Genomic DNA, 13,098 nt, shown 5'->3' on the forward strand with positions numbered 1-13,098 from the left:
CCAGTTTTTAAGCAAGGCTGTCTCTCGTCAGTTCACAGGGCACCAGCTTGCAACAGCAGAGGTATAGAACATGCAGCTAGGAGTGGAACAAGAATGATGTCATCCCTTTTTGTCAGCAGCTGACTCTTGTATCAGACTAATGAAACAAGTGAACCATATCATTAATTCCAGCTGAAATCAGAACTGAGGAATTAGTACAAGAACACCAAGTAAAAGACAATTCAGAGCTATTACAATTTCCTTAAATGATCCAAGGTAAAAGAGACAATCTTAAACATGCAAAAGATGTAAAAAACCACATGTAAAACACAGTCTGAGCACTTACAAATGAACGGACAAATCTGGAAACAGCTTATGAAACAAACAAGTATATTTATTTTCAATGATTGCTAAACTAGTTTACATAATATACAAATACACTATCAGGACACACTTGAAAATAAGTCACAGTTGTTTTATTTAAAAACAAAACCCAACAAAACATTTGTCCAGTGAAATGTCCAAAATGTAAATGCCATCTTTTCCTTCCTGAGCTATTCCTAAACATCCAGAACAGCAGCACTTCCCCATCTTTTTACCATTTCTATTTCTTCCCATTAAAATAAGAAGTATTACCCATTGCTGGCTCTCAGTGGCTACAATATACCCACCTCTGGTTTAAAAGACTACCTCTGTCTCTCTCAAACTGTGTTCTGTTTACAGTGATTTTGGTTCATTCCCCTTCACACCCCAAACCTTTCCTTGCACAAAGAACCCAGAAGCTCCAGCACCTCAAGAGGTTTTCTGTTTAAGAAGGACTTTTTGCAACAGGACAACTCAAGGGGCTTGTGAATAAAGGATGGGTCCAGGAGCCACTAATCTCCCAGCTGTTATAGGAAAATATCCTATTAATTTGAGAGCAGTCTTCACACATTTCCTTCATATGCAGTAAAACCAAATGCCCACAGACCAATAGTTTAAGAGCATACAGTAACAGCAATGAAATGGAAGTGCTGGAATTCTCTCCCCCCCCCGGCCTCCCAAATACTTATAATAGAAACAAGTACGCATTTTTAGTCTGGCGAGAGAAATTCTTGGCACGTGGCACGCTAATAATAATGTATTTTAAAAACATGCATTGCAAATCTGTTCTTTACTAGAAGCTTAAAAAGCAAGCAGCAGGTTATACACAAACACATGAAGAAAGGTTATTTTTTTAGGGTACCAGGTATCACAAATAAATAAATTCTCTTGATGCAAAAATATTTTATTAAAATGAGAAATCATCTATGTCTTCCTAAACTTTTGTTTGAAAGGAGATATTAAACACACATGGATGACATTTTATCATTTCCCCCCAAATTTTAAGACTTGCAGAACTTTGACAAAGAACAGAGAATTCCTGGAAGCAGCGAGGGAGAGAGGCGCTGAGGGATTATTTGACATCAGTACTACTAAGGTTAAGCAATCCTTGTACTTCAGCTTTTCTCACTCTCCAGAACTGTTTGGGGGAGGCTTATTTAAGGAAGAAATGCTTGCTGAAAGGCTCTCTATAAGTCACAAATGTTTCAAGAAATTTTATCATTCAGGAAGTTGCCAGAGATATCTGACATTACGTTGCGATAAGATGGATAAAGAAAAAGCTGGTGCTTAGACTCACAACACTAACATAATTTTCAGTTTCTGTTTTTCTTGTGTTAGAAGAAAAGTAAGCAATTCTGGCAGTTGAAGGTGATGTTTTTGCATCCTCTTACCTTGTCAAATGCAATACCAGCTTTATGCACTGCCAGAAAAGAAACCTCATAGCAAAGCCAGTAGTGCCCCAAGAGAGCTTCAGGAGATGGGTGGTTCTGCACTACTTATTTCCTGTTCAAGGACACCAAGCCTGAGTAAGTCACTGAACACAACTAACCAAAAAAATCGCAAGTTCTTTGCTCGCATTCTGCAGCTGATTTACAGAAGTCCCAGTTACTTTAGAAGAAATAGCCTGCCAGTTCGTAGAATTTCTTTGCACAGAAAAGACTGTATGCAGCCCAAGCTCAACAGCCACAGTATGTTCTTCCCTGTTCAGCCATTGCAACATACGTTTTGTGTGTTCATCCTTTACACAACTTCTATGTGCACCCCTCCACAGGAAGGCCTTTTTCAGGCCAAATAGGCAACACAAGATGAGATATACGGCTCCACAGTCCACTCAGCTTATCTGTGTCCATGCTATTGTAAGAACTAGGAATATCCGAACTGGTAAACTTTGCCCAGAGGAAATCCCGGACTTTCTCCTCAACTTCTTGCAAGGTGAGGCCCTTTCCAAGTGACTGTTCATCCAGGAGAACTGTCAGCAGAAGAGCCACATCCTTAAATGCTGCATTTTCATGGTCACAGTACTTGTAAAAGATTAAGGTGGAACCTGCAGGCAGTAACTCAAAACGATGCACCACTGCAACTTTCTTGCCTTCACTGAACCCCGAGCTGAGCTCTTCATCTACCTCCAGTTTGACAATGTCACTATCCAATACAGCTTTGTCTGCCCCATTAATTCTGATTGTAGTAGCATTCTGGGAGAAGGCAAAAGCATTGGCAATCTCATTACTTAGGCATCTCAGTGCTTTCTCAGCTTCTTGGCCAGCTGTGAACAGTAAGATAGCTGGCTCCAAATGCAGATGGGAAGCATTAAGATGTTTCTCAAGGAACACATGGGTCCTTTTCCACAGTCTGGGGTCCTGACTTTGGTAAGTATTTTTTAGTTTATTCATCTGGGCTCGAAATGCTTGCAGAATTTCAATATCTCTACGTGACAAAGTTGTATCTAGAAGACTTGGCATTCCACTCCACAGGACATAAAGCAATGTGACACAAATTAACAGAACCAGTAACAAAGTCCAGCTCTTGTGAAATCCACTCTGAGATTCACCATCACCTACAGAAAGGAGGAGCAAACAGGAAGAAAATGTTTTCAAAGTAAAACAAAGTCAACAAGTGAGATGAAAGTAAGAGGGAACAGTAGAATTCGGTGAACTCATTCCACTCTCAAGCCACTGGTACAGCAGTTGAAGAGCATAAAGATGTTCTACTTAAAAAAAAAAAACAAAACCAAAACAAACTTCTTTAGCAACTTAGTGAAGTGACAGCATTAAAAAGGGACATTTTTATTAGCACATTTCCAGATTGACTGAGAAATCAGACATTCTTCTGAAAAAGGAGCTCTTCTGAAAGTTTATCAATACTTCATTCTATGTAATCAAATCCAAACTAAGAGCTTAAAACAGTTCTGAAAAAGGCTAATATTTTTCCTACATTTAGGCTCTGCAGAAAAGACCCTATACAAAACCTCACAACACCAGAATTGTTTCTGTGTTATTTCTCCTCTCCTTCACTTGGTGATGAAGTATACCAACCTCTTTGGAAACAAAAAAGGAGTGTATACTTTATGCTACCTTTTTATATCCTAACTTCTATCAGGACAGCAACACAACTGTTAAATAAGAACACCACTAGGCCTACCTCAGTTTTAATCTTGCAACAATCTTGTAAACACTACAGATGGAAGACCTTAAATTCAGATGGAAGTGTTACCTATTATAGAACACCTTTCCTTCATGCTGAAAACACATGCCCTAGCAAGCAAGTCATCTGCTGCGGCAAAGACCCTCAGTTTAACATCAGCTACCAGGAATTAAAGCACTTGGACAGGCATGAAAATGGTTAAATGTAACATAACCATGAAAGAGAAGTGAAACAAAAGTCTTACTTTTGGTTGAAGACAGTGAATGCTTCCCTATACTGGGCTGATCTCGAAATCTGCTTCTGCCTGTTAGAAGATTCAGAAAGGAACATGAAAAAAATACTAAGACAACAATCATAACCAAAATCCCAGTGCGAAATTCAGCATGGAGTTGAAATCATTAAACTGCATTATTTTCAACAAAAAAGCTGCTCTTATTTACGCTTTACATACAAAATTCCACAAGGCTTACCGGAAGGTTAACAAAGCACCCTTACATAGCGCTTTGTTGAAGCGAACACAGACCTGGTAAGTAGGAGCAAAGGGCAAGGCTGTGACCTCATCCCAGGTAGGCCTGTATCAAGTATGGGGCTTTTTGTTCTTTTCTGCATCATTCACCTTCCTGTACTTAAGCAAGGCTAGTCTTGTACGAGGAAAATGACATGTTCACCACCATTATTAGCCTGAGAAGACCCATTCAGCTGGCAGACCAACTCTCCATCTATGCAATTTGCCAAATGTCAGTTCTTAAGTCATCTTGACAAACTTACATAAAAAGCAGAAGTACCCAACCTATCACAAGTCACCCCCAAAGATTTTTAACTCTTGAAAAGTTATGCAAATAAAGACATGGGCATTGCAAGTACAAGAGACAAAATGGCAGAGGTTTAGTAACCTGCCACTTTCTGCATAAGGATCTCATGCCCCAGGTTTCCTGATTTCGCTCAAGAATTAGAGGAACAGAAAAATGGAAGCTCAATTAATACATATTTAGAAAAACAACAGAATGCAAGATATAAGTAGCAAAAGCAAAGCAGTGTGTTATACGCATAGTCTCATATACCCTCCCCTCCAGCTCTGGTCAGAGGCCTGCTTTATCAGCAGTCAGTGTCTTAGGATGAATTATGGTTTTAAAGCAAAATGCAAGCTTTCAACTTCAAAATATACCCTTGGCTATTCATTTAAATGGGCCCAGACAGCAAAGTACATGAGATATTATCCATGAAAGAGTGTTATGAAAAACTTTCCCAAAAGGCCAGCATGAATATATGCAGTTACTGGTCAGCATGTTGCCTTCATTTACTCAGTTAATTAAAAAGTCACAAGAATTTCTGTCTTCTTATGAACTACAGCAACTGGTTCAAAGCTGAAGGCTCTTTAATAATACATAACCAAATAAGGATACTGTCATTACTATTGAGAATAAACTGAACACACACCCCCACACCCTGCAGTAGTTGCTTCAAGAATACTAAAAGAAATTCTATAACCTTGTTTCTGTATAAATGTAATTGCAGAAAGTGGTAAAAGCAGCTCTGGTTTAAGCTTGATCTTAACTGACTCAATGAGCTACGCTACTCTGTAATTTAAACCCCATACCCTGACAGGGCACAGACATGGAGCTTATAACTGGCTAAACATAGAAGTCTTCTAATAGTTAACAGATCAAAATCACCTCAATTCTGTAACATTTCACAATGCAATGTTTGCAGGGACTATGTTTCATATTTAGGAGACAGCTGTGATTCAAAAGAAAAAAAAAAGAAAAAAAATTTCAATAAAGAGTCTAAAACCAGATCCTAGCCTACAAAAGGATCTTGCCTTGTTTACAACCTAATTTGCATGAGGGCCAAGCAAATTATTTGTCTTGCCTAACATCTGCAGATATGTTAGAGCTTTCAGAGTTTCAAGTGATTTCCCAAAGTTCTCCACCCAACACACAACTGGTCACTCCCGCAGCAGCTATTACCTCTGGCACAGGAAAAGAGAAAGTACCAGACGAGCAAGAACTCCCTGCAACAATCCATAGTTCAAAGACACTTCACACATATGCAGCTACGACAGGATGAGCTTCTCTTCTGGAAGGCACTGTGGTTTTCAAAAAACAAAGCCCTAACAGCCCCCCAAGGTTCTACACATTGAATTCTAATTTACAAGACTTTGTTTATGTGTATTTGCTCAGGACAGAAACAAGCATTGAGACAAAAAAGAAAAAAAAACCAACAAAGAAAAGTGGGTCATTTTCTGTGGTCAGCAAGTTGAATAATTTCATAGAAGGGCTCTGGCTCTGCAATGTGCTGCCTTCTCCAGCTTCCATTTGGATCTGCCTCATGGGTCCCTCTCTACCTTCCCAGACAGTGTCCCCCAGGGCATGGGAAAAACCATAAGCAGAGGAAAGGAAAAGAATGCTGTAGTTTTCACTTAATTACAGGGAAAGACTTTTCAACTTACTCGCCGATATTGTTGAGCAGTGCTCCTGTTTCTTCTCAAGGAATTCAGCCTTTCTTTCTGAAAACAAAGTACAAATGAAAGAACTTGGTTGTCACATCACAGGTCAGAGTAAGACAGACAAGCCATACATGCTTTTAGCTCTATGAAATCTTCCAAGGTTATTAGGGAAGAAGTATACACTATGCTGCCAAACCAAGCCTGCACGATGACAACTCTTGAAACCCTCTGTAGATGGAGAAAACAACTACTGTCTAAGAGAAAAGGCTTAATTTGGCCCTTCATCCTGCTATTCCCTACATGACACAAAACTGTCCTTGTTTTTTCTTCAAAAAAAGTAATGACACTATAATAATAAAATGCAAAGGTTGGGAAATTAGCAGCTTTAATGATTGCTAATGGAGGGCATTGGATTTGTCACTTCTGAAACCAAAACTATTCAGCAGGAGGGAAAACCAAAAATAAACAGTGTAAAGCTACCACCTTGACAACACTCTTTCAGACCTGGGGTAATTCCAACACACACAGGCATGTTCTTAGCTGCCTGAGTAAAATGCCTGTGTGTGCCACTGGGAAACAGCAGGCTGACACAGATGTCTTCTTGTGCTCATCTCAGCTACCTGGGCTCATGTCTGCATTTTGTCAGTCTGCACTCACAATTGCTTTCAGTGCTCTCCCATAAACACTGTGTGATTAGGACTGTTACTGACCAAATGAATGCAAGCCATTACCTCACTCTACGACCAGTTACCAGCTCTCCTATATAACCTTTACACAGCATATGTATACAGGTGGTATTCAAACCACCTGTAGTAACACAACCACTTTCTGCTGGGCTAAAAAGTATCCCTTATTTTCTTCTTCACTATATTTCCCTACTGATTCTGTGAAACAAACAGAAAAGTCTCTTGAGCAGTGAACAGAAAAAGTACTCTCTCACTTCAAAATCACTTGGTATACCCTGTTTCTCCCTGCTAAAGTCAGAAGTAACTGATCTTTTTTAAAAAAAGAACAGATTTACTTTGCTTTACCCAAGGCAATTAAAGATCCACTCTAGTAACAGCTGTTGAAGGAGGTATGATATTACCCATCTTTTTATTTTGGTTTTGAGAAAACAGACAGCTATATATTTATCTAAGTTTAAAACTGTGCTTCCTTGAACTTTAAGATTTTACACCCAAGCAGATGACTGTCATAATACAATCAGTTTTAATTTGACTCATAGGCAGGAGTACACCCTGACTTTGATTTTGACTTTTTTTGGCTGGGTTTTTTTGTTTTTGTTTTTAAACACCTTCATCCATTCAGAGTTAAACTCAACAACTCACCCTTTCAGTAAGAGAACTGAAGGTATGTCATTTTAGCGCATTTAAGCAATCGCTTGTTACATCATGGAAAAGACACTGATAAAACTATCAGTTCTGATAAAATTGTTACCTTTTAATGGTGCATAAAGGTTTGGTTGATGCTCTGCTGGTATCTCGGGTTCATTACTGTTATAAGCCTTTGCTTTTTCCTTTGTTGGATTCTCTGCAGGAAAGTAAACTGAAGGACTGCCTATCAAGAGGCAAAAAAAAGAAAATATAAAAAGAAAATTGGTATAGGTGCACTATCATTTGTGCTCGTAACATCACAAAACTCCAAGACCAAGACAGTTACATGATCTAAATCAACTGATTTTCAAGTTGTGATCTCCCAAGAGTTACTTACTTGAAAAGCTTATTCACTATATTGAATTGAATGAACACAATTAATTGAATATTAATTGAATTCACTACATCACCACAGGGTTGGTTTTTTTTTATCCTCTTTTTATTTTTTGAATTTTTATTTTTTTAGGAGCTCTTGGCTTAAAAATAGTTGAAAGCAAGCCAGACATGAAAACACCAAATGCTGAGAACCAGCAAATACCTTACTCTAAAGGGCATCGTGCAAACTGCTAAATATACAAGCATGGGTGTAAAGAGAATTATGCCCATAGCTTTGGGCAAACAACTTACAAACAATTAATCGTGCTGTCTTCCACAGCACTGGGCAGAGGGGAAAGAGAGAGAAGCAAATAGAGAACATAAGTCCCCTTTTTATGTAGTCCAAGCCATCCTTTAGTTAGGTCTCCTCTCTCTCTTTCTCACTAACCATAATGGCAATCTAGGGAACCTATAATTTAATTCCCTCATGTAGCTGGGAAGAATCTAAGCCAACACCTCTAGATTGTTTGCCAAATTACACAGCCATTCAGATGCTGAAACTAATTTAGTTAATGTTAACTAAGTTAATGTAGTTAATTTACTACAACTAATAAAGGCATGGAAGATGGCAGGAGTCACAGAACAAAGGTCAGGGCTGGAAAGCCAGTCAAAAGCCAAACACCAGGAGAAGATGCTTGAAAGGATAAAGTGCAACCACATAGTTGCCCAGATTCCAGGTGGGGGAAAACAGTTCAGGATATGGAATGAAAGCTGTAATACAGCTGTGGAACAGAGACCATGACACAGTGATCACACTGAAGGACATAAGCAGAGGAAACAGCAAAGGGAATAAAACAATTAGTAAAACTTTTTCTCTGTGACATTCACACTGGGCCTTTTTTTTTTCTTTTAACAGTACTGGGTTCTCCCAGGGTTTAATGTATTTCTGTAGCTCTTGCACTATATGTGTGAGGGTAACACATAGCTTGCCACCTAGTGTTTATTAATTTTACTTCAAGAAATGAAACCATAGCCTTTTTCTAATATGTTCTGGCAGCTTTAGCATGTCAGTGTATACAATGCATAAAAAGGAGGAAAAAACCCAAACCAAACCACAAATATGAACAAGTGAGAAAATTTTAAGTTTTAAGCAAAAATATTAAGTCACAGGTACAAACAGTATTTGCACATAGTGAGTGGGATACTGTATTTTCACAACCATCTTAAAAAGTTGTTAAGTGACTGATTTCCCACCAAGCTAAGAATGAAGATACTCAAATTACCTGATCTTCAGGAATGCCAAACAACATACCCATATTTCACTTTGTAGACGTTTTGCAAGGAAAATCTCACTAGTAGCAGTAGCTAGTAATCACAAGACCAGGAAGATCTATGAATCTAAAAAAGGCTACTCATGCAGTCCATACATTCTAATTCCTCTCCCCTTCTTTGCATCAATCAGTACTCTGTCTCTTGAAGTGTTCTTAAAAGTTGCTGTAAAAGCAGAAGATTTAAATACATACAACTTCATTTCTCACATGAAGACAGCTTGTGAATCAGCACCTTCTGTAACAACGGCTATCACCAACAGGAAGATTATTAGTGCAAGCAGACAGCACATATGGCATCTCCTACTACAGAGAAAAGTAAACCCTTTATGAAGCGTAACTTTCCTAGAAATAGATACAAATTCCAGTCCAGACATTCCTGTTCTTTCCTTACATGGCATTAAGCCTCCCATCCAAAGGATCATTCCTGCCTCCCAGCTGTTGAGGATTTCCCAATCCACCTTAAATCTGCTAGCCAGGCACTTACTGCACAGTCACCTGCCAAGAAAGAGTGATCTTCTTACTATACCCGTTTTTAATCAAAGGGATTAGCAATCTGTGAGTTCATAAACTACATGTTTATAAACCAAAATATAAAGCCACTATTTCAACATAATGGAACTTGTTGTTTTAAGTCTAGTATGTATCTACCCCTATGGGTTCAATCTTTTTCAACAGAGATAAGCCCACAACACACTTGCTGGAATGTATCCACAGCAACAACAGACACTATAAACTTGAGTGCCAATACCACCCAGTGCCTACCTTTAACTCATACAGTTGTAGGCCATACTGTCCTGGGTTTAGCAGGAGCAGTCATTTTTCTCCTTCTTGGTAGCTGGTGCAATGCTGTGTTTTGACTTTCAGCCTGGGAACAGAGCTGATAACAATGTTTTGGTTTGGCCAAGGACTTTGTGAGCCTCATGCTCTGCCAGGGAGGAGGGGAAGCCAGGAGGAAGCAGAGACAGGACACCTGACACAAGCTAGCCAAAGAGGTATTCCATACCACAGCATGTCATGTCCAGGATGGAACTGGGAGTTAGCCAGAAGGACTGGGGGACTGCAGGGCTGGAGGAGGTATCAGTCGGTGCTTGGTCTGGTGGAGTGGGGCAAGTTATCGGTCGGCTGGTGCTGAGGTGTTGTATTCTCTTCCCTTGTTATTTCCTTTATCATTATTATTATTGGTGGTAGCAGTAGCGATTTGTGTTATACCTTAGTTACTAAACTGTTCTTATCTCAACCCGTGGGAGTTGCATTCTTTTCAGTTCTCCTCTCTGTCCCCCCAGGAGCAGGGGGAAGGAAAGAAAGAGGGAGGAAAGGGGGGGAGTGAGTGAACAAGCTGTCTGTCTGGGTTTAAACCACGACAGTTCTTTTTGTATCAGTGTTCACACTCATGAATAATCTATATTTAGCATATATGCTAAACCCAGGACAATACAGAACAACAATTGCTGCTTTGGAGACTGAGGAAATTGAGCAGCTGTCCACCTTGCCTGGTCTCTCAGAGGATCCTTCTGTTGTGGGGTTGCTGAAAGTTGAAGAACAACAAGTGCTAAACCCAGGACACCGACTTGCATATTTTAAGACAACTTAATTGGAGACTGCAAGAATACCTATCTTTAGCTTGCTGATCTAGAAGATGCCTGGTTCAGGGTAGGGTTTTCAGGCTCTTCTAACTCTTTAGCTCTAGAAGCAAACTTCCTAATCTATATTTAAAACCTCTAAGCAGATGCCAGAAACCAGTTTCTCTAGTTGTGGTTTTGCTTCCATTCTGTTCGGGGAAGCATGGCAATTATGTCTTTATAGAAATCTACTCCTGCTGCCTCACAGACCCTGCATTCCCCTAAACTCTGCAGAAAAAAAAACAGTACTGTACAGCTATAGGACTATGAGGGGGAAAATTACATCTTTGTTCCTATATAAAGCATTAGGGTCACACTTTTATGCCTGCTGTGACTATAATGAAATACCACTGTTAAGAGTTTGGGGAGGTGGGGGGAGGACATTTCTCCCCCAGTTTCATTTTTAGAGATGCTTACTTAAAAAAAAACGCACACCTCTGTAACTCCCAAAGCAGCCCAGCCACATTTAAAATACCACACGTTAGTACTGTTAGATATCATTTGGGAGTAACAGCTTCCCACAGCTTTTTTCCAGATAAACCTTTGTACTTTCCCAGACATACTCATAACCCCCCTATTCCTCCCTCAAGATGCTTCCACACCTCCTTTGAATTCTGCTTCTGAAGCATAATATTGGCAACCTTTCTTAAGGGCAGTACCACATAACTAAGGTCATGCCCTACAGCTGCAACAAGAGCCTAATGAGAGTCCTTATCCATCTGAAAATTGCCACATACTAATAATGTACACAGTCCAACCCAAAACAGACCAACACACTAAAAGGGAAGGAAATACACTTTACTTGCAGTTTTCTGATAGATGACAGGCTAAAGACATGTGACTGTATTACATAAAGTTAACACGTCTCTGAGTTAGGATACAGTTTTCATCAGCTAAAGAAACAAGGTACCAAACAGAGCTAACCCAACAGCTTGTCTAGTCCAGTGTCCAAGAGCAAGTACTGATATGTGCTTGGTACTTCAGAGAAAGGCCAGGAAAGCCCAAATTACTCACTTCCTCATAAGCAACACTGCTCAGTACATCCCAATCAAACTCTCGCAATGATCTGTTTTTGCAGCTCAAGATACTTAATTTTAATTCAGCCCTTACAAACGAAGCAGTGTTAGTAAAATAAGTTAGTCTCTATTTTCATGCTGTGGCAAAGTACTACTCCAGGTGATGCACTAGATAAAACAGCCACCTAAGGGCTTCAGCATGCTCTACATGCATGAATCCTTGTGGAAGACCGATAAGCACTCCTCATCTCTTATGTCTGTAATACAAACCACAGCGGGATTTATTCACTTGTATGCCAGAATCACGGTAAAGTCCACAACAGAGCTAAAACACAATAAAATCAATTTCCTCCAGTCTTGGGAATTTCAGCACTTTGCAAGCAGCATACACAGTAACCTCTCCAGGTTAAGGCCTACCTGGCGATCTACATGCTTTAATAGGCGGCCGAGTCAAGGAGTCCGGAATCCCAAAGTGATGCTCGTCTCCTGAAACGAGAAGTGGGTGAGGGGAGCAGCAAGCCCGGGCAGCTCAGCTCAAGCCCACCGGACTCCAGCCTGACAGCCTTCCAGCAGCACCAAACACCCATTTCAGACTCACTGAGACGCCCCAGTGCTTCCAGCGGGGCTATTCGGGAGGACACCCCCGACACAATATACCCCCGGGCGCCGCTGCGCCCTCCAGCAAGGCGGCCTCAGCGAAGCAAGAGGGCGAGCCCGCCCGCCCGCCCCACTTCTTGCCGCCCCAACCGCAGGATCCACCGCAGCACGCTGCGCTCACCCTCCAGCGCCCCTCCGGAGCCGGGCTCGGCCACGGCTTCCGCCTCGGCCTCCTCCGCCCGCGCCGCCGCCAAACGGGGGCTCTTCCGCCTGTGCTTCAGCTCGGTGGCGTCCGGCGGAGCCTGCCCATCGCTGTCCCCCACCATCCTGCCCGCCGCAGCCCCACGGCGCCGCCGTCCCCGCCGCCCCGCGCCCCGACCGCCGGCTGCTGCTTCCCCGCGCCTCGCGGGACCGAAGCTGCCGCCTTCCCGCCGCGGGGGCGGCTCCGCGAACCTCACTTCCCGCCGGGCCCGCCGCGGGGCGGTCCCAACCACCACAGCTTCCGGCGCTTCACCGCGCGCCGCCGCCTGCGCGCGGAGAGGGCGCCGCGGGGTCACGTGGTACAGAGGCAGGCCCGCCATGGCTTGCGCCGCTGCCCTGCGCCAGCGCCGCTGCGTTCTGCGCACGCCTCTCCTCCCCCCCGCAACCGTAACCGGCCTGCCCACGGAGCGGGATCGCTGCCGGTGCCTGCGGCCGCAGCCACGGGAGGAACCCGAGGGAGGCCGCGAGGCGGGAGCGGCCGTCCCGTGGCCCGGCTGCGTCGCGGCTGCCCTCCAGTGAAAAAAATGAGGGAGCGCCCGACGCGCCGAGCCGGCCCCTTGGCCGCGGCCTCCCCTAGGCCGGCGGGGCCCCGTGGGGGCGGCCCGTGAGGGGAGGCCGGGCTCGACCGAAGCTTTCCAGGCGGCAAAGGCCCGCTGC

General features: G+C 42.5%; 1 protein-coding gene across 1 annotated transcript; it reads right to left on the bottom strand.

Moving 5' to 3' along the window:
• Positions 1-352: 352 nt before the first annotated feature.
• Positions 353-12,789, bottom strand: LOC134155310 (torsin-1A-interacting protein 1-like). The gene is made up of 6 exons (XM_062602380.1): positions 12,362-12,789; positions 12,001-12,069; positions 7,367-7,486; positions 5,933-5,989; positions 3,728-3,787; positions 353-2,896 (listed from the first exon to the last, which is right to left on the bottom strand). The coding sequence occupies exons 1-6, from the start codon at positions 12,759-12,761 to the stop codon at positions 2,094-2,096; spliced, it is 1,509 nt and encodes a 502-aa protein (XP_062458364.1). The 5' UTR covers positions 12,762-12,789; the 3' UTR covers positions 353-2,093.
• Between the last annotated feature and the right edge of the window lie 309 nt (positions 12,790-13,098).

Source organism: Pezoporus occidentalis, unplaced genomic scaffold (assembly GCF_034315485.1).
Source record: "Pezoporus occidentalis ecotype Australia unplaced genomic scaffold, CSIRO_AGI_Poc_V1 ctg76, whole genome shotgun sequence".
In the NCBI taxonomy this organism is placed as follows: domain Eukaryota; kingdom Metazoa; phylum Chordata; class Aves; order Psittaciformes; family Psittacidae; genus Pezoporus; species Pezoporus occidentalis.

Excerpts from the sequence above, each read along its gene's own strand:
- LOC134155310 (XM_062602380.1), bottom strand. The coding sequence starts at position 12,761 with ATGGCGGGCCTGCCTCTGTACCACGTGACCCCGCGGCGCCCTCTCCGC. Across the intron at positions 12,070-12,361 it reads CTCCGGAGGGGCGCTGGAGG|GAGACGAGCATCACTTTGGG; the intron begins GTGAGCGCAGCG and ends TTCTCGTTTCAG. Across the intron at positions 2,897-3,727 it reads TTCACTGTCTTCAACCAAAA|GTGATGGTGAATCTCAGAGT; the intron begins GTAAGACTTTTG and ends TCCTTTCTGTAG.